The sequence below is a fragment of the Pleurodeles waltl genome, chromosome 8, assembly GCF_031143425.1.
Source record: "Pleurodeles waltl isolate 20211129_DDA chromosome 8, aPleWal1.hap1.20221129, whole genome shotgun sequence".
In the NCBI taxonomy this organism is placed as follows: Eukaryota; Metazoa; Chordata; class Amphibia; order Caudata; family Salamandridae; genus Pleurodeles; species Pleurodeles waltl.
The window spans coordinates 1,148,434,628-1,148,457,250 of record NC_090447.1 but is presented as its reverse complement, the minus strand read 5'-3'; the positions used below and the strand labels follow the sequence as shown (position 1 = coordinate 1,148,457,250).

Here is a 22,623-nt window from a genome sequence, read left to right as displayed (position 1 = left end):
GGCATTATCATTTATACAAACAGCTGGTAAAGGCTTACCCCACCCTCAGCAGCACATGTACACCGTCAGTGCACATTAGTCAGAACCCCTCCTTGTTCGTACAACACTATTCCAGACTACATTTATTGGCTAAGGATTTCCCACCTTAACATCACAGCTATATCAAGCTATATTTGTACCTTATACCATATTTATTGTAGAAATTGTTTTGCAGCACAATTACTTTGATTTTACTTTTGTTGTCCTTGAGAAAGAAGAGTTCTGGACAAAACGTATGTCTGCTGCATCAATTGCGCGTATAGTACATTTTGAAGTGTCATTAAATGTATTTCCAGAACATTTATTTTAGAGGAAATTGAGTTTTTAAAAAGGCACTTTGTAAGATTGTCAGCACCCTATGAGTGTGAACTCTCCTATTTCATACTGTGTGAAACTACAAACCGCTGACATTCAGTGTGAGGGCCTCACCATTGTTTCTTTAGCACACTGGACTTGAAACAAGCGGAAATTCACTGTTTTCCAAAGCCTCCAGGTTTGTGTCACTTGAACTGCTCATTTGATGTTCCTTCTCAGAGGACGAAGCTACACTTTGTTTTAATTGTATTTTTCTCCATTCACCTGTTCTCCCTTTAGCCTTCCAACTTGTATTACGTTCAGCACGATTCTTCCAAGATAGTTCTAATGTCGTGCTCACCATAACAGCATCAGTTCACAGAGGATGACCTTCCTTTCTGTGCTGGCTGTTCATCCACTCCCCCAAACCCCAAACTTACCAGTGGCTCATTCCATCTAAGGCCCCTTTAGAAAACGACAAAGGCATGGCAGGACTGCTAAAACACTTACCTGCGTGATGCAGGCAACCTTCTTTAAATTGAGTTCAATTTTGCCTCAACTTCACCTAACATTTGTGCAGTTCTGGTGAGTACAGTAAAAACAGTGGAAGGTATTTCAGCTTCTTGAATGCAGTACTAAGGAAACGTTCCACATTCACTCCCACACAAACAAACACACACAAAATTCACCAGTTGTGAAACTGAGGGCACAGAAATTGTACTGCGCCACACTACACCGTTCTAGTCTATGCTACTGTACGACACTTCACTCTGTGCTCCTCCACTCTACGACACACTGCGCAGCTCCCTCTAAGTTCTTCCACGCCACTTACTCCACTCTGCGCCACTCTTCTCAACTCCGCTCTAATGCACTTTTCCACTTCACTCTGCTCCACTCCACGTTACTGCCCACTATTCCACTTTACTCTACTCTACTCTAGAATTCTCTGACACTCCACTCTACAACACTCATCTCCACTCTACACCACCAGACTCTACGCCACTCATCTCCACTCTACACCAACGTTTAGCCACGTTGGTGTACATCATGGCTAAAACACATTTGGAAAAGCCAATAGCTCTTGCATAGTCGAGACCTATTGGCTTTGCCCGTGCTTGTTCTGATTGTCCAGTTATTTTCCCCAGTGCATGGCTTCTGAACACCAGTTACTTGGCTTCCCATGACATTCCACTACTACTGCCTAGTTGTCATTTTTTCACATAGTATAACCTAATTTCCTCTCTTCGCATCATCTAAAAGTCTGGTCTTTCAGGGTGTCAATCGCCTTCTCCATGTCAGTATACATGTGACTGGTGAAGCTGGTTGTTTCTTAACCCCACATTTCTCTGTCCCCTCCTTTCAATTTCTTTAACCTCCCTCCATAGATGGCCTTGCTTTCTTTCTTGCCTACATTCTCATGCTATGAATACAATATGCCACTTTCATTGTGGATAGATCTGGGAAAAGCAACACTACTGCAGTCTTGTTTGCTGTTATTTGAATTTATGTTTTATTTTTTGCTGTCTCACCGAAGACAACTGAAGCTTGTATGCAATATTACCCAAAGCCAGTCTTTGCTAAGGATTACATGGCTGTAGCGTCAGTCTGAGTTGCTTTCCTCCCTTTCTGTGATTGACGTCACACAGGAGTTTGTTTGTTTTTTTGTTTCACCCTTGGGCGCTTTGTCATTCTGTTCTGCTACGGACGGAGGATTGCATACAAACAGAGCCACTTTAAACGATATAGTTTGCTGCGTTTTAGTGCCAACTAGTGGTCACTAGAAGAAAAAAAAAACGTCAGTTAAATACATTAATTCAGAGGTTCCCAATCTGTGCGCCGTGGCACCCTGGTGCGCCTCCAAAACTACCCAGGGGCGCCACAACATAAAGCCTCAATATTCAGAGTGCAATTTCTTTCGTTTTTCAAGCTGGCTTTCAAACATGTTTTGCTAAGATGAAACTCCTTCTAGTACCACTAGATGGCAGTGCGACATGCAAAATAGCACAGGAATTGCTCCTATCTGTAAGAGCAGTTAACACAAACTATGAGCAATGCAGAAATCAAAACAGAGGCACGTGTTGGACTTAAGTATGTACGGTGTCACTTTTAAGGAAATTGTGGTATTGTTTTAATAATATATTTTATTTAATCCTGACGGGCACTGTTTTTAGTCTTGTTAATGTTAGTTGGTGGGAAGACTTTTTAACATCTTTTGTAGTGTATGTATAAGTTCTTATAACTATGATAGTATGCAACATGTTTAATGCATAAATGTGTTTTTACTTTTTTGATATGGTGGGATGTGGACCTCCATCGGAGTTTTGTACCATAGTAAGAACTGAATTGACACGGACTGTGACACACGACTATAGTGAGAAGGAATCAGAGACTGCAGACACATACTGAGGTCTGAGACAGGAGAGTGCAATGACTCCATCAGACGCTAGACGAGACAGAAGCAGAGTTAAGATAATTGTGGCTGCTGGAACATTTAGTAAAGTACTTTAGTAAAGTACTTGAAAGTGAAATATAGTAGAGCTGATTAGTGGAGCTGCATTCTTATATATCAAAAGTGGCTCCTTGACAACTAGAATGGCTTGAAGGAGAGCTCCCTGTGCTGGAGGCAATTTTTAAGGAACAAAACATAGTTTTAAAGAAAATGATTATGCAGACCACAGTGCTGAAGAGCATTGTTTCTGTCTTAACCAATGAAAGTTTTTTTTTTATTTTTTTTATTTTTTTATTAAACAACTGTTATTTTGTTTTTAATTTTTCCTACATCTATGATTATAATACCTTCATAGTTCCTACCAAGTATTTTTGAGGGAACAAAATGGAAGAACTCCAGAGGCCGGTCTTATAAGCCCCCCCCCCCCCAGTCTCCCCCACTCGCTAAAACAAAAATAACACAATGGGGAGCAGCAGCCAACTGCCAATAGGTCAAGGGAGCCACTGGTCAAAAAAGTTTGGGGACCACTGCATTAATTGAATTGTCCTAGTGGACCTTACCATATCATCGGAGCGGTACAAATTAGAAGAAATAATACAACTTGGAAAAAGCAAGTATAGGTAGTGCGACTCCATCTCGCTAGTATTTCCAATGCTTGTTTCCATTTGTATTTAATCTTATTAAATTTGGTTACTTTTTTAAGTAATTGCGAAATTTTAGGGATTTACGTTAACTTGTCTTTGCTTTCTGGCTTGAGATGACATTACTTGTGGTTGTTTTTACTCTATCTATAGAAATGGCCTTTCATCAGTTTTGACTTACGGCACGTTGAGTTTTTTGGGGATTAACTTGTAAGGCTCCTGCCTCCCACGATGTTTCTCGTAAAACTGCTTACTGTCATATGCAGTGGTATGATTGTGTATAGGATTTTCTTTCTTTCACTTCTCCTTGATAAAAACATCCCCTGGCTTTTTCCATATTTTATCGTAAACCAGAATATAATATTTGTAAAAAAAAGACTAACATTGCCTGGAACGATCCAGCAATTTCAATCTTAAAAGGCGTGGGATGAGCAAGGGGTGCTAATAATGCTGAGTTAGCTTTCCTTCTTCCGGTATAACAGCGAATGCGGCTCTGCATTAAGCAGAAGTGAGCGTCCTTTGATAGTCTCTGGGTAGTGGGAAAAAACGGTTGGTGGTTTATTAGACTAATGCACCTCCAGGGATCTGTGTTTCACGGTTCGAATCCCGGCCGTTCCTCTCAGCCTTTTATCCTTCCCAGGCCGATAAATGAGTACCATATAATTGGGTAAAAATAAACATCTGTCATTTCATTTCCACAAGCCACAAGGTTTGGGTATGTGTTCGATTTACAAACACACGTTATGTTCTATTTCACCTGTGCGGGTGAAAAGGGCGAATTGGGCCCAGACTGCACGCTTGGTGGTAGGATTGTATAAATATTCAAAATCTACTTAGGTGTGTGTGTTTATCCAGACATTTATCAGAATTTGTGATGTCCTAAACTGTTTGTCGTATCTTTATATTGTAGGGACCTGAGTATGTGATATATTAACAAAAAAAGCATTGTGCTATTAAAGACAAAGTTTAAAAATGAATTTAAGAGAAAACATGATTTCACGTTCTTTCTTTCAGAAACTAACAGCCTATCTGGACCTCACTTTGAATAAGTGCTATGTGATTCCTTTAAATACCTCGATTGTTATGCCACCTAAGGATTTTTTGGAGTTGCTCATCAACATTAAGGTACGTTTAGACATCGATGTAGGTATTAATATTCTCTACACAAATGCCCGTGTTTTTGCTGTAGAAGCAGGTATATAATCGTGTGGTAGAGGTGACCTTGATGAGCTTTGCCATATTTATGTTTTGCTCTGTCAGGAAACCACCAAGATATTACTTCCTGTGGTGCTTGCTTCACGTTCTGGGTGCACCTTTGAAAGGACTGAAATCATGTAGAGTAAATGAATGTCTTGTTCCATAACAAAATACACTAAGCACCCCCAATCACTGACAATCAACTGCTAGAGTGCAAGTGGCAAGCATCTGCGAGGCCTCAGCAGCCCACTCAGTCACATCTCCTGGGTGAAGGTCTGAAATTATTGAAGTCATTGATTAATTTGGTAAATAGGAAGGACAACTAATGGTATTTTTGACATATATCTTATACTATTATATTTTTAAATGTGCAGCGTTATACATTTGATAAAGCAGTTTTTATACTTCACAGAACTACGGTGCAACACACCGAACAATGCAAACTGTCCCAATCAGAATTGTAAACAACGGCGACCCTCAGTCACTTTCTGTGCTGATCAGTATGCCCCGCCCTGTAGTCCCATCAAAGCTTAGTTCTTGTCCGCACCCGGAGCGTTATCTTGTAGCACCCAAGCCTGGGCCAGGTTTTGATGGTTTTCTAGTTCTCGCCTGCTCTCGAACCATGGCTCTGGAGACCCCTCTGGCTCCACATGTGAACTCATCATTAACTCTTACTTACTTCATCAGTCTCACTTTGCCTAAGGTTCCCAATTTGGTTACCCTTGAGCACAGCTCCGATCCCCACCCTAAGTGGTGGCTTTGGTTGTCCTTAGTACTCGTCTCTGATCTTCAGCATTTCCTCTATTCTGTTTCCCCCTGAAGCTCTTAATGCGCCCCTTCTCCAGACCCTGATGTGTACCTCCCTTTACCCATTTTGATGGTTGTGGCCATCCAGTTATCCTTTCCTGTCTGCCCTTCTGTAGCTTGCGGTCCTTTCTTGTTCCTTGGTCCCAGTCAGTCACTGCATGCACTGGGCTCCCAGCGTCCCCAGCATTACCGAAGTTGCTGTTTAGCCCCTTTGTGTGTTCTCATGGACCTGGTGCTCCTCAGGCGTAATTTCTGCTCCACTCAATCAGAGGTGCACATCAAGGAGAATTTGAAAAGGCCATTTTGAGCTAAATTGGCTGTAAGGTGTAATGACTGATCTGATTCTTTATGTGCTCTAAGACAACAGCCAACAGCAACATGATAAAAAAGCAAGAGTCTGTCTTTTGTTGTCCAACAGTGCTGCAATGGAGAACCTGGAGCTCCGATTGAAGAGTTTAACAAAAGACAGACTTGTGAAGTTACAAGGGGAGGCACATTAAACTGACTGTTATCCTGATTACTGGCGGCACTGTGACACACACTTTGCAGCCCTAATGCCGTTCTATTAGCAGTGAGAACCCTCTGTTAGGCCAAAAACGTATAGAACGTAGTCCCCCACAGAAGCATTTTGAATTGTAGTCTAGCCTACTGTTACGTGCAAGATTCATTTTTAGATAGGACCTATGATGGCCATACGTACCCCTTCAACTGTGCAACATAACAAGGATTGTTATTTATCAGGTTCAGAAACGATGCGACTTGCATGTAATTTGTGCTGGTAAAGTAGAAAAGGTGTGCATTTAACGTCCTTCACTGCTGCTATAGTTCTGCTGAGGGATGCCAATGTTTAGAAAAGCAGTGAATTAGTAGCCACCAGATGTTGCATTGGTAGATTGCTGTACTCTTCCGGTGCTGCTGCACTCCTGACACACAAATACAAATTTGAAATACGTTTTGTGGAGGATCAAAGGATTTCCAGTTAAGTCGGGATTGGAACAGATTCTGAATGGGGAAAGCTGAAGGAAAATAACACAGGATGGAGGACTTTGCTAGGCACAAAGAAAGCAGTAGTTTGAAGCTGCCAGAGACAGACGTGGCTGCTGAGTAGATAGATGCGAGGGTAAGCCCTGGTCTTGACACTGAGCTGGACACTACTTAAATGGATAAACTTAAAACGTACTCTAAAACTTCATGCCCAAAGAAATAACATTTGCGTTCCTGAGCACCCTGAAAAAATGGAAAGCAGCCCTGTGGCAACATTTAATGAGAAACTGAGCAGATTTGTCTGGGGGCCAGGGCGTTTCCTTGTGGATTCCTCTGGGCCGACAAGCATCCAGAGTCTCTACTATGGAGATGAATGTGCTATTCGGAGAGCTGCAAGGGGAAGCGTTGTGGCCATATTAGATAATCACCACATTACTTTTTATTTGCTGTCCAGAGAGAAGGAGACGGGTTAGTGCTGTAAAGACAGCATATTAAATATGCCACGCTACAACCAGCCAACTTGAAGATAATCCTAAATGAAACCTGCTCCAGGCAGCCTGGAGGCTCTCAAGGCTTATCAAGTCAGTATAATGTTAAACAAATTCAGCTTGGAAGTAGCAGAGATGTGGAGTAACACTGTCAGGCTTGTTACACCACATCTCTGCTACACAGCAAAGTAGGACTCCCAAGACTTTTGTTTTGTTTTTGCTACAAGACAGTGAATGTTGCAGAGAGAGCTGCAGTGTAGTATGACATGCTTGCTTCCATCAGAGAGAAATAATCTGATCTGCTTCACAGCTGTTGGTGTAACCCAAGCCAGCTTCTCCACACAGTGCAGAAGAGTGTAGTGCCTGTGCTGCTGCTCAAAGGTCCGGTAGAATCAGGACTCCTGGCTGGTTATAATCAAACACCCTGAAAAAGGCCTTCCTTGAGGTCTGCCAGTGTTGTTTTGAGCACTTTGGGGGGCTGATATCCACCGGTCAACCTGGTAGGATGTATTTTGTCTCTGCAAATAATTAATGTGTTTTTGATAGGCAAGTAGTTTGGCAGTTCATCTGAGTCCGAATTCATACTTTTTAGTCTAGGAATTCTGATTGACTGGTGAAGGCCACTGGGTAGTGAGCCCTGTAACACAGATGGGTTTGGCATTGCACAGATACCTGCCATGTATGTTTTTGACATGCTCCTTAATGAGTGCTGTTGGGCATCATATGATTGAATACTTAGATTTTTCCTGTCATTGGGAGGACATCAGTTACGATTGTAGAAGTTAAATATAGAGTGTTGTCTAGAATAGTAGCAGGTCTGAAGGGTGATGCATCGAGGATGCCTTGGATCAATGTCTGAATTTTATCTTGAAGAAATTAAGTTGGCCTGTGTGGTGTTCTGGCTGGGTCAAAATGGCTTTTGAGCAAGTCTGATAATGCAGATAATGAATTAAATCTGCAATAGTTCTTCCACCTTTTTGTTGTTCCCATGATTATTGAAGGATATGGTGCACTCTTTGTATTGCCAAATGCCTTATAATAATCTGTTGTATGTATTTGATAACATTTTAGACATCTTCTGATCTAGACTTATATGTACTGGTTAACAATTGGTTAAAGCTATTTTTAGCATTTTTTGCGGTTTCATTTCCACTTTTCTATTTCATTCAGTAATGAGTTGTGGGAGTTTGGAATCAAACAGATGGAGAAATTGGGTCTCCGGGATCATGCGCCGTCCAAAAACATTAGTATAACGATGACACTGCGCCACCGTGGTCAGGAAGAAGCTCCTAATAACTTCTTTTTTTTAACTAGTCTGCACATGTATTGATAAAATAACTAGATACTTTATCACATATCACTCATTATGAGAGGTCTCAATAGCCCTATCAAAGTATCACTGCTCTCAGCATCATTAGGCACCTGAAGCAGGGATGTTGTCTTGCTCCAGGGGACACACCTCCTCTCCAATAACACAGAGATCTATATGATTTCATTACAATATCTGGGGCTAACATGATGCAGTACCTTTTTAGTGCTGCCCCAACATGCAGCACCTTAAAGAATACAGCTACATCATAAAACATTAGAATGCTCAGTAAAAAATAAATATCCTGGGTAGTCAGTCCTCTCCGTTTTTTAAGATGCGACGAAACACATCCTCGTTCTCTGCCAGTCTTTATATTTAGTTTTCTGAAAATACAAGATTTCAAATTAATCAAAGAAACATAAACCAAATCTATAACAAAACATGTAGAATGCAATTAAACTAGTACTTAAAACTTTATTCTCAAACGACATGGTTTTTGTTATTATTTCTCCACACAGGGTGAGGAGGGGGGAATAATGTTTGCCTCTGTTGTCTTTAATGAAATCAGGATTCTCTCTGTGTGTTAATTGGAAAATCGTCATTTCATTACAAGACCAGAGGCTACCATTATGCATGTGTAAAGCCATCCAGTGCTACACAACTTACATGTTCTACAGGGCTTAAATACAAATTGGCAAAACTGTTTGCATTTGGCCAATCTGCTAATTTTGAGATTTTGAACAATGATCCACCGCCCCAAAAGACCTTGCTAGCCATAGCACCCCTTAAAGAATGTGCCTCAAACCTTGAAAGATCCACACCAGCTTTACTCATACCATACATACCCACCTGGCTAACACAGCTGAAGATACTGCTTTATAAGGTCTGACATATGACAACAGCAGCTGATCAACTCCATGCACTCTGTACTCCAGAATCTTATTTTCATACATTCTCATACAACACACTACACATACCTTTTCACAGTCATGAAAAAAAGGGTAAAAGACTGATTCAGACATTGTTTTGGTTCTTTGTCACATGTCAAAATCTACCCCTTCAGGAGAATAACATCTGTTAGATATTTCTAAAGCTTTAATGTCTGAAACCCTCCTAAAAAGAAATTAGACAAAGTAAGCTTGCCAATTTTGTGGAAATTCGTTTAAGTGAAAGGTGATCATTACCTGGCCAAGAAGTAAAAGGTTTGAAAAGTGAGCTGATCCCAGAGAGACTCATAACGAGCCTTGGGAGGTCCTTTGTCTCACACCTTTCATAACTCATCTTATTATAGGGTCAGATCCAAAAGCAAAATTATTAACCAATGCATGACCTGCAGAAATAGCAGATCTATAACAATTAATTGTCCTGTATGTAAGGGCAGAGTTAAACAGTTCAGCAGATAATTGGCTACTTCGTGCACAAGAACCTCCACAGGATCAAAACTCCTTTCCATGCACAAACTACACCACTTTTTCCATAACCTCTGTAGCTTGTTGTTGTTTCCGGGGCCCAAGATTCATCCAGTAGTCTTTTAGGTTCTCCTGAAAGACCTGAATGTCTACTTGTACCCCTGAAATCTTCCAGACATGAAGGTTTATTTTCCCCTGTAAAACTAAAGGATGTCCCTTTCCTTTTGAATCCTGCAGAAGACCCCATGATACTGGAAACAACCGAGGTATGGCAACTGCAAGTTCCATAACCCCGTGAACCAAACTTGTGACTTTCAAAAGGAGGTTACCAGAATAATGCTGTGACATTCTGGCTTCACCTTCCTCAAAACTGTCTGAATCATGGCAAAAGGGGGAAAGGCATAACCTCCTCTCCTTCCCCAATCTTGCAGAAAATCATCCACTGCCATTTCCTGTAGATCGTCCCTCCAGCTGAAATAGCTGCGAATCTGATGTGTCAACCTTCTCACAAATAAGTCTGCTTGAATCAGACCCCCATAATGTGTGAATCAATTTGAAAATCTCTGGATTCAACTTCCAGTCGCTGGAATCCTGGAGAATCAGTTGACATAAAAGAGATTGAACAGGAAGTAATCTGCCTTATATGATCATGGCCCTGGAAATATTTGTTGGAATGGTCTGGAAAAGAGGAAACAGTTGGACCAATATGGAGACTGGATACAGGACTTTTTAGGGACCCGAAAGCTAATAATGCAATTGTTTCACTGATAAATACATACGCTTGAACGACACCGATGATTGTTCTCGTCATACAATATGGTATACTAAAAGCAGTGATCTGGGTGCACTTGCACAGTGGAGGTAACTAGACTTAGGAAAATAACAAAGATAGCCATGCAGTCCCAAGAGAAGGAGAAAAGAGTTAGAAGCTCAACACAAAACCACAGATTCCCTAATGACATAGCGCAAGCCAAATGGGGACAACTAGGACTATTAGCATTAAAAAAGGCAGAATATAAACTAGCCTGCGTTAAACAACGCTACTGTGAGCGTAATAACAAAGCAGGAAGGATGTTAACCACAATGTTAAAACACAAACTTGCTCAAGTATCCTGGGAATCTGGAACAGAGCGGAGTCTTGAATCCCCATCATCGAGATATACTTAATGACTTATCTGAATTTAACCAGGGTCCTTATGCAGCAGAGGTGATAAACCAATCTTTTATGAAAAGATGGCCTACAGATTGACTCCAAAACTTTTCTCCGTTGAACAAAGAGAAACATTACAGCAACAATTGTCACAGGAGATAGTTCAAGCAGGTCAAGCTATGCAAGTGAACTCAGACACAGGACCTGATGGGTTCTTACCAAACGTTTATAGGGAATGCTGGCCCAGCCTGATCTCTCCCCTTTCTAAAATCATTAGTTATATATTGGACACTGTGACTATGTCCTCTTCTTAGACTGAAGCAAACATTTCAGTTATCCTCAAACTAGTAAAAATCTGTGTCTTATCATCCCTTATGGGCATTGAAGGTAGATGCAAAGGTATATACCAGAATAATTGCTAAAATAGCTAAGTCAGTAATTCCCCAGTTGGTCTCTCTGGATCAGTCCGGACTTGTCATTAAAAGACAGATGAGAGATAACACTAAAAAGGCCTTACATTTGATAGACCTAATGAAGCATAAGCAAAGAGGGAAGTCAGCAATGCAGATCTCCCTTTGATGCGGAAAAGGCCTTTGACAGGAGCTTGCTTCAAGAAGTAATAAATAAAAGAGGATTTAGGTTGAGATTCCAAGCGATAGCTTCGGCCTGCTATCAAAACCCAACCTCCCACATCAGAATCAGTGGCCTGGAGGAACAGAGACAGGGTTGCCAGCTCTCTCTCCCCCATTATTTGCTCTGTTTTGAACCCCTAGTACAAATGATTCAACAAGATTGGCAGGTGAGAGGGGTGCATCTGGGTACTGGTGAATTTAAAATCTTGCTGTTTGTGGATGACTTCTTAATTTCCACCACTAACCCACAGGAATCCTTTCTAGCACTCCTTCACACTTTACAAGAAAGTATAACAGTTGTGGGCTCTAATATGAACCTTAAAAGTCCCAAACGCTTTCCAATATTAGTTGACCAGGAGTGGTTGGAGGTGAATTTCCACTTCTAGAAGAGCATCCACACTATAAAATATTTAGGTGTGCACTTAGCAGCAACTGTGTCTCATACCTATAAATCTAACTTGCCCCTGCTGCTGAGAAGTATTAAACTGGGCACACAAAAATGGCACAAGATGGCTCTGTCTTGATTTGCCTGGATGGCAATGATCAAAGTGACCATTTTACCAAAAATGTTGCTTCTATTTCATGTGCTCTCTCTAACTATCCCCCAGAAAATTTCCACCCAAATCCAGAAAATGTGTGTCAGTTTCATAGGGTAAAAGATGGAGTTGAGACTACCCAAGAAATTAGGATATCTCCCAACAAATTACAAACTTCTGGTGATCCTGAATATCACACAGCAGTATCAGGTGAGACACACCTCATTTTTTTTTTTTGTGTAATCCAAAGTGGAAACAGAACCTCAGTGCAGTCCCACCTTTCATCCCATGGATAGGGCAGCCAAAATGTTCCTTTCCCGTCACACAAATGCAATGTAAATCGGGGATCAGATTAAAATCAAAAGAGGCCTCACAACTTTGCCGGCTCCCTTTACTCCAGTACTGTGTAGTCAAGCACTTAACCCTAGCCTAAACGTTGATGTGTTTATAGCTTGGTCAGAGGGGAAGACGAACACAATTAGGTGATCTGTTCCAGAAGGGGACCAATAAAACCATTTGAACTAATATGAGAATAGTATAGGCTGCCAAATCCAAACCCCTTAGCAATGTATGCAAGTACACCACTGAGTAGTAACCCCAGAAATAAAGCCACTGCCACAGGCCCCATACACCTGTTTGAAAAAATGTACAAAAGACAGCTGATTGAAAGCATCTTGCATCTATATTATATCTCATCTTCCAGGAAGCTGGCACCCAAACACACATGAAAGTTCAAGCCCAGGGGGAGCAAGAACTGGCCAAATAATTCTCAAAAGACCAATGGCACATCATTATGGGGAAATATAGAAAAAGATTACACACACAGGGTCTCGAAGCAACCAAGAAGTCCTTTATAGGCGGCACTATGTCCCTGCCAGATTGCTTACCATTAACTAATAATGGTCTGGCAAATGCTTGCAAAACTGTGAAAGCAAAAGGTCCCTAGTACATTTACTCCGGGGATTTGAGAAAATACACAATTTCTGGACAGATATATTGAAAGCCCAATTGGATGACTTGAGAGTTCCAATACCAGATTTTTCAGTGACTGTGGTGGCCATTCTGACTTCAGCGGTCTTTTCCTCTGACCACCGAAGTCACGGGCGCCAGAAGACTGCCAGTGCTGGTGGTCTTCTGACCGCCATATTACTATAACTGAAGGATTTCCGCCACAGTTTGGGTGGAAATCCTCCAGTAGTCGTGCTGGCGGTCGGAGGTGCAGGGGTGGGGGATGGAGTGTGTATGTGTGTATGTGTGTCAATGTGGGTGAATGTACTGAGTGCGTGTGAGAGTGGGGGTGTTTTCTGCATGTGAGCATCTGTGTGTATGGATTTGGGGGGGTTGCATGTGTGTGTGTGCGCAGGAGTGTAAGGGTGTTGTGAATGCGATTGACTGAGAGCAGGGTATGCGTGTCTGTCGGTGCGTGCATGTAATGGGGGTGGGGGTTGAGTATGCGTTTGGGGGTAAGTACGGGGATCGGGGTGGGGGAAAGTACGGGAGCGGGGGTAAGTAAAGGGATCGGGGTTGGGGGTTCACTACTAGGAGCGGGGATGAGGGTTACTGGGGTGTTCAAGGAAGTGGGGGTGGGAATGTTGTAAGGAAAGGGGGGTAGATGGTAGGGAGGATCGGGGGCTATCTACTGGTGACAGGAATAAAAATTTCTGTCTCGGTAGCCTTTCCACCAGGGAGTATGTGGGAGAAAATTGCTAATGCATATGATTTGATGCTGCACCAAGTAAATCTAAGGAGTGCCATAAAAGTTCCTGCTCTGATGATGGGGTAGAGAAAATGCCTGAAGGATCCAATCCTGCGAGAGTTTGAAGAAAGAATATTCTTTAGGTAAAAAGGATTGATCAGGTCTTAGGACCACTTTGTTTTTAAAAAAAAAACGTCAGAAATGGGTTGTAATAAAGGAGGGCCCTTTACCTCTCCTATCATTCGGCCTCATGGAATGGCAACAAGAAAGAAGACCTTTAAGTTTAGAAATTTCAAGGACAATAATGTAAGGATTTCAGGTGAGGGGATTTGAAGAAAATGTAGGACTAAAGTCAAACCCACGAAGGGATAGTGGAATGGACCACTGTTCTCTTTAAATTGGAACTTTTCAATACGCGAGAAGCCAAAAAATCAAATTGGGAAAGAGAAGGACCCCCAGTAGCCTTTATTGTGGCCAACTGTTTAAGCACAGCGGAAACCACAAAACCAAGGTGTAAAACATCTGAAAGGAATTCCGAGACTCTCCCCACTTTAAAGAAACAGGGAGAAGACCTCTTGCAGAGCACCACTTAGAGAGATTTCCCTAATGTTTTTCATAAACCTTAAGGTTACTCTTCTGTCTAGAATTTTGTATAGGGGTGACAATGTGAGAAGAACACCGAAAGCCTCTAATCTTCGCCTCCCTGTCTCCAGACCGCCAGAGAGCTTTGGTCTAGAGCTTTCTCCAGTAACACAGTGTCCCTCGGGGCCTGGGAATATCTGGAAGATCCAAGAAGATTCCACTGCATGATGGTAGCAATGAGGCTACCATCACAGAAGCGCACTAGGCCATATTAATCACATCTATCCTCCTGGCTTGCTGACACCGAAGAAGTTGGTGAGGAGAGCTTTCTGGGGAGATTTAAAAAGATCCAGCCAGGGGGCCTTGAGTCGGTCCTCTGTCTCTTGGAACACATGGGCATAAAGACCGAGGAGGGGAATGTCTGGCTCAGGTGGTCTGCAAGCATATTCTCCCTTCATGGAAGATAGATCGCTGTCAGGGAACACAGATGTTTCTCTACCCAAACTCTCATCTACTATGCCAGTGCAGCTAACTGAGATGGTTCACATAGGCTCTTGTGGCTTGATTGTCTCTTCAGATCTGAACTGGCCTGCTCGTGATCTGTGATGCAAAATAAAGCAGGACCGTTAATACTGTTGGTAGCTCCTTCCAGTTTGGTGAATTCCATGGATTCCCTTGCAGTTCAAAGAACCCAGCCGGAAAAAACTCCTCATGTTGGCTCCCCATCTCGGATAGCTTGCATCTGTGGTGGTTGTTATTGGAACAGGGTAGAGAGCTGTACTCCAGTGTCCAGATTGGAGACAGTCACTGCTGCAACTTTAGACATTTTTCTGATGTGTACTGGGAAGTCATATTTCTGAGAATGTGGAAAGGAGGTAACAAACAAAGTGATACAAATGAATGTGAGCACAAGGCACCAGATACAATGAGGCTGCTATGTCTTCCTCTACCCTTAGCTGGTCTCGTGCTAGGACCTCTTAAAGGCTCAAAAGATTTTTGAGGCAAGAAATCCGTTTCTGTTACCTGTCTGGATGCGAGAAAACCTTCCCCAGATTGGTGTTGAACAAGGTACCAACAAATTGAAGATCCTGCAAGGGAAGAAGATGTGATATATTGGTATTTTTTTCAGGAATACGTGATTTTCCAGGCAGCTGCATATTTGAATGATGGCTTTCAGACCCTCTGAAAAAGAACAAGCCACCCAAGTAAGAGAACACCAACTGATCCTAAAAAATGGAGGTTTCCCATCAATGGTGCCAGTGTTTTGATGAAAACTCTAGGTGCTTAGGAGAGGCCAAATGGAGAGCACACAGAAGGCAAACTAGAGACAACCAAGGCTCTGTCGGGAATACTTTAATGACTGTATTCACTTGGGTGGCAAAGTTCCCTATGTTTTAATTACCTGATGATGCTTTTGGGGGAGGGGAGAGGGAGCTAAGGGAGGGACACAGGATGAGGGATGGGGCTACTCAGGAGCCACCTTACTTTATTTCTTGCTTTTCTCTGATCTTATAGTTGGTCAAATTTTTACATCTACACCCTGTTTAAGACACTTTTAACATAGTTTATGGAAAATTAAAATAGCAAATATTAATTTGCTCTTCAGTGGGTGCCTTATTCATCTGCTGTGTTGTCTTCTGTAAGTGTGGCCACTACATTTCCCACTTAATGTTGGCGAGCCGCAAGAGAGGTAAAACTCTGCTCTACTCTGCAGAATTTTTTGGAACTTCACGCTCCATATAGAAAAACTCTGCGAACTCCACCGGTAGAGCAAACGTCATTGCCCACCCCTTGTCTGCATCTCCTTTCCTGCTCCAAGGATAGCTCACCAGTGCATCTGGTTTGAACGTATTCATTCTTTTATGTTCTGGGTAGATAAAGTGTTTTAATTTTAATCAGTCATTCTAGAGACTTTTAGTGCATTATTCCAAATAACCCCCAAGTCTAGATATACTAGATAGACCACATACCAGGGGCCGGGGATGGGTGCCATTATTTATAAGAATTCTATTAAACATCTTACACAACCTCTGCAAATTCCCGACTGTGAAAGCCTGTCTTTCTCCTTAGAAGTAAACCCCTCATTTACTCTCTCTGGAGTACTGATCTACCGCCCTCGGGCCTCTACAATAGGTTTATCCAAGCCTTCCTGGAATCGGTTGCCGACCTAGCTTGTACAAAATCCAACTTCACCATTCTTGGAGACTTGAATATTCATATGGATTACGTGAGCAACACGTCTGCCAAAATTGTGCTCACAGACTTCGCTGCGCTAGACCTGGTTCAGCTGGTAAACGGCCCCACGCATATAAACGGTCACACTATTGATCTTGTGTTCAGCAACATCTCAGACCTATCAGCTCAGACACCCCTTCTTCTGTTATGGTCCGATCATTTCCTAATTACGCTTACACCTCCAAACTCTTCTTCTCCTACACACCAACAGCTGAATAATCCAACCGGTCGTCACTGGCTGAAACTGAATTTCAATGAATGGATTTCTACCCTTGAAAACACTAGATTCAATCTTCCCAACCCCACTCTTTGCTAAGCGGATAAATTCAATGAGTGGATCTCCACTTCCCTAGATATTGTACTACCAGTAAAAACCATCACTAAAAGTGCTCGTCAGAAGAAATCCCCATGGTTCACTCCCCAGCTGCTGCTGTTAAAAAAGGAGTGTAAACAGCTCAAAAGAAAGTTGAGGAAAACCTACGATGACTCTTCAAGCTCAAATATAGGAAAGTGATCAGAGCTTTTCATATGGAAATTAAAACCTCGCAGTCTTCATACTATGCGTCCAAAATAGAGCAGTCCTCTAATTCCTCAAAAAAAATCTTCACAATAGTTAATGAGATTATCCAGGCGCCGTCCCATGTTGATCTGAAGGAGGCCTCCAAGGAACACAACAATAACTAGGCCTGTTTCTTCCAAAAGAAGATTCTCAACATTCACTTAGCCTTTCCTGACAGGTCCGTTCAGAAAGGCGACTTGGTCGGTCAGGATGAGGTCCATAGCTCCAGAGCCTCACTATCAGATTATCCGCCACTTGTGGAGGACTCACTAAGTAGTCTTTTACGCACCATAAAATCTGGATCCCTTCTGGACCCTGCCCCTCCCTACATTTTGGCATTAGGATCAGACATTACGGCCCCTGTCCTAACCAATGTCCTTGATGAATCTTTAACAACAGGCCAAATCCCACCACACTGGAAGCATGAGATTGTCAAGCCCCTACTTAAAAAGCCTAATCTTGTTGTAGCCCTACTAAGCAATTATAGTCTGATCCCTATTCTCCCCATAGCATCCAAATTGATTGAAAAACATGTCAACAGACATTTGGCAGGCTTTCTTGAAGATTCCAAGATCATACTCAAATGGGCTTTAGACCTCAACACAGCACCAAGACCGCCCTTCTGGCTGGCACAGAAGACATACGATGATGGTTAGATTCAGGGGACTATGCAGCAATTAACCTATTAGATTTTAGTGCGCCACTCAACACCATAGATCACAGTATGCTGCTCCAAAGAATCTCCCATACAGGCATCAAAGGGATCGCCTGGAAGTGGATCTCCTACTTTCTGAGGGATAGGACCTTTCAAGTCCTTTATCGTTCCTTCTTCTCTAATAGCTTCTCTATCAGCTGTGGGGTTCCGCAGGGCTCATCACTGAGCACTTTCCTTTTTAATATCTGTATGTCTCCATTAGCTGAGATTGTAGAACCCTATGGTCTATCGCTGGTGTCCTCTGCCAACGACACTCAGTTGTTTTTTTCGATTTTCACTAACACTTAACTATGACCAGCCCAGCTTAACACCCTGTCTCCAAGCTGTTGCCAGATGGATGTCCGACTGTAAACTCAAATTAAAAGAAGATAAAATAGAAGTAATACTTGTAGGGAACCCTGCCCTCCCTAGATCTCCTTTTCTAGTCCTGGAAGGATTGAAAGACTTGCCCCCGCCAAATGAGAACATAAAGAGTTTAGGTTTTTGGTTGGACTCTCATCTCACAATGGATTACACTCCAAAAAGCTGGCGGACACTTGTTTCAGTCTACTAAGACTTCTTAGGAAAGTTTTCAAGGTACTTCCATTCTCGGCCAAAGACTTATTACCCAGGGTCATACAATGTCACACCTGGACTATGGGAATGTTCTTTTCCTAAGCTCACCCCAATATGTATTAAAGAGACTGCAAGTGGTGCAAAATGCAGCTGCACACCTACTTATGAATATTCCCAGACACCTGTCTGCAAAATGTGCCTTAGTCTTTGTTCACCGGCTTCCTGTAGAACAACTAATTAACTTCAAAGCCATGTGCACTGTGCACTAGAGCCCTGCACAATAAGGGCCTGGCCTTTCTTAGGCAGATTGTAATGCCCTATATCCCTCTGAGGTTGCTTAGATCCTCGATGGCTTCTCTAATTAATGTGCCACGGACCAGGAAAGCAGGATGGGGAAGAAGATCCTTGGCACATAGAGTGGCCAGTCTCTGGAACTCTCTTCCTTTGGAGCTCTGTCAAGATAACCAAGAACTCTTTTTCCACAGGAAATTGAAGACTCTATTGTTCACAGCATAGGCCTTGGCGAGTCTGTTGGGTCCCGCTCTAGCATTGGGAGGCGTTCTGCTAGCCATGCGCTGTATAAATCCCATAATCTAAACCTATTCACTCTTTTATGTTCTGGGTAGATAAAGTGTTATAATTTTAATCAGGCGTTCTAGAGACTTGTAGTGCATTATTCAGAAAAAAAAACAAGTCGGTGTCCTTTAGTGACCTACCAATGACTGTTACCAATTTGTCTTGTACCTTATCTACTGTTCCCTTTGCCTGCCCATGGAATGTTATATATATTAGTCATACTGCTGTGACTCCGCCTGCGGTTGTCACTTACTAGTTGTATTCTTTTATGTGCAGGGACTTGATATACAAGAGAATAGTGCATGGAATGGGGTTTGGAATGTGAACATGAAGACATACAATGTATGCTTGAGGGAAGACTATGGGCTTGGAGGCTGCTGCACCGTTGAACGGTGCATCTGGTTAGGATATTACTGATGTGCTGAGTGTCATCATGAATCAGTAGAATTACCGACCTTTCTGTGTTGGGTAGTTTGCATTACTAGGGCCTCTCGATTTTATGAACAGAATGCTGAGGAATACCTACTGGAAAATATGTCCCCGTAAGGGACCTGGTATCTACGTTTACAACTGAACACCTGAGTCATTGAGTCATGTGTTCTTGTATTACTGCTGTTCATGCAATTAGCTAGAGTGATGCAGTGTTCAAAGTCTTTAAATTTCCTTTTAAATGACTATTTTTCATTCGATTAACATGAGTAAACGGTAGGTTACATACCACAGGATGCAAAAGATATGAAGTTTGCCTTGAATGAAATACCTATGAACATATATACAGAAAAGATTATTACAATGTCAGTTATGCATAATAATGTTAAATTTGCTGGAGAAGTTTAGCATACGTTTGCAGTGTATCTATATATATATATGTTCGATGGCATGTGTAGCTGCAGATACACATGCTGTGCACATCCCGCCATCTGGTGTTGGGCTCGGAGTGTTACAAGTTGTTTTTCTTCGAAGAAGTCTTTTTGAGTCACGAGATCGAGGGACTCCTCCCATTTCGGCTCCATTGCGCATGGGCGTTGACTCCATCTTAGATTGTTTTTTTTCCGCCATCGGGTTCGGACGTGTTCCTTTTCGCTCCGTGTTTCGGGTCGGAAAGTTAGTTAGAATCTCGGAAAAATCGTCGGTATTGTTTGCGTTCGGTATCGGGTTAGTTACAACAGATCGACACCGACTTTTGAAGAGCTCCGTGGCCCTTCGGGGTTTTTTCGATCCCCCGTCGGGGCCTGGTCAGGCCGGCCACGTGTCTCTTCAAGGCTGATGGAACAGACCCCATTCCGCTTCTGCCCAAAATGCCATAACAAGTATCCATATACAGATCAGCATCTGGTCTGTAACTTGTGTTTGTCGCCAGAACACAAGGAAGATACTTGTGAAGCCTGTCGAGCGTTTCGGTCCAGGAAGACTTTAAGAGACCGAAGAGCAAGAAGACTGCAAATGGCGTCGGCAGGACAAGGGCGTTTCGAGGAGGAAGAAGAAACTTTCTCCATCCAGGAATCGGACTCGGACGAGCTCGATCCCGAAGATACGCCGAAAACCGTGAGTAAGACGTCGAAACAGAAAACTCATGAGAAAACAACAAAAGCCCAGGGGACGCCACCGCCAACAGGCCATGGCTTAACCCGAAAAATAGGTGACCGATCATCGGCACCGAAAAAGGGCACGCTGGTGTCAAAGTCATCCGACTCCGGTCGAGATACCGCCACACAGCAATCTCGGGCCCAAGACAGCGGCTCCGAGCAAATTCGGCACCGAGACAGCGGCACCGAAATGGGTCGGCACCAAGAGACCACGACACCGAAAATAAAAAAGGTTGCATCAGAACCGAAAAAACTAGCCGAAAAGGTTTCGATACCGAAACACCCGGCATCGGAACCAAAAACAAGTTCCTACACGGAGGAACAAGGACTGTCCTCACAAATGAAAACACATAGATTTGGACAGGAACTGGAGACAATGGAGCCAGACTACACCCAAAGAAGGCTCCACATTAAAAAAGAAACAGGGAAGATCAGCACTCTCCCTCCTATTAGAATGAAACGCAAACTTGCCTTCCAGGAGAAGGACAAGCAGCCACAAGCTAAGGTGGCTAAACAAGTAACCCCGCCACCGTCTCCACCACGCTCTCCGCAACCATCACCGGTAGCCACACCACCAATGATGCAATCCCCGACTCATACAGGGATGAGTCAAGACGATCCAGACGCGTGGGATCTTTATAATGCACCAGTGTCAGATAATAGTCCTGACTGTTATCCAGCTAGACCGTCACCACCAGAAGATAGTACAGCCTACGCACAGGTGGTGTCAAGGGCAGCGGCGTTTCATAATGTCAACCTGCATTCGGGGCCAATTGAAGAAGACTTTCTATTTAATACGCTGTCGTCCACACACAGCCAGTATCAGAGTCTCCCCATGCTACCTGGAATGCTAAAGCACTCCAAACAAGTGTTTGAGGAGCCTGTAAAAGGAAGGGCCATTACTCCAAGAGTGGAGAAAAAATATAAACCGCCACCAACAGACCCGTGTACATCACACAACAGCTAACACCGGACTCAGTAGTAGTAGGGGCAGCTCGCAAGAGGGCGAACTCACACACTTCAGGAGATGCACCACCTCCAGATAAAGAGTGTCGTAAATTTGACGCAGCAGGAAAGAGAGTGGCGGCACAGGCAGCAAACCAGTGGCGTATTGCAAACTCACAGGCTTTGTTGGCCAGACACGATAGGGCTCATTGGGACGAAATGCAACACTTTATAGAACATTTGCCCAAGGAGTTCCAAAAAAGAGCACAGCAAGTAGTGGAAGAAGGACAGAGTATCTCAAACAATCAGATACGGTCAGCAATAGACGCTGCAGACACAGCTGCTAGAACTGTAAACACAGCAGTAACAATAAGGAGACATGCATGGCTGCGTACATCAGGATTCAAGCCGGAAATACAACAAGCCGTGCTGAATATGCCATTCAACGGACAACAGTTGTTTGGGCCGGAGTTGGACACTGCCATCGAAAAACTTAAAAAAGACACAGATACGGCCAAAGCCATGGGCGCACTCTACTCCCCACAGAGTAGAGGCACATTTTGAAAGACACAGTTTTGGGGGGGGGGAGGGGGTTCGAGGACAAAGCACAGAACCCTCAACCTCACAAACAAAACCCACTTACCAGAGCCAGTATCAGCGGGGAAGTTTTCAGGGACAATATAGAGGGGGACAATTCCAAAAGAATAGAGGGAAGTTCCAAAGTCCCAAAACTCCTCAAAACAAGCAGTGACTTCCACGTCACAAATCCCCAACACATAACACCTGTGGGGGGGAGACTAACCAAGTTTTACAAACATTGGGAGGAAATAACAACGGACACTTGGGTCCTAGCAATTATCCAGCATGGTTATTGCATAGAATTTCTCAAATTCCCTCCAAACGTACCACTGAAAACACACAATATGTCAAAACAACATATAGATCTTCTAGGACTAGAAGTTTAAGCATTGCTACAAAAAGAAGCAATAGAATTAGTACCAAAACAACAGAAAGAAACAGGAGTTTACTCTGTACTTTCTCATACCCAAAAAAGACAAGAGTCTGAGACCTATATTAGATCTCAGAACATTAAATACCTACATCAAATCAGATCAGTTTCACATGGTGACATTACAGGACGTAATCCCACTGCTCAAACAACAAGACTACATGACAACACTAGACCTAAAGGATGCATATTTCCATATACCGATACATCCTTCACACAGAAAGTACTTA

At 42.9% G+C, this 22,623-nt stretch overlaps 1 protein-coding gene across 1 annotated transcript in view; it reads left to right on the top strand.

Moving 5' to 3' along the window:
- The window catches only part of ITM2B (integral membrane protein 2B), a 144,118-nt gene that overhangs the window by 106,845 nt on the left and 14,650 nt on the right, over positions 1 to 22,623 (top strand). Inside the window, exon 4 of the mRNA XM_069205382.1 lies at positions 4,438 to 4,548. Within this exon, the coding sequence (XP_069061483.1) occupies positions 4,438 to 4,548 (111 nt within the window). The remainder of the gene's footprint in view (positions 1 to 4,437; positions 4,549 to 22,623) is intronic.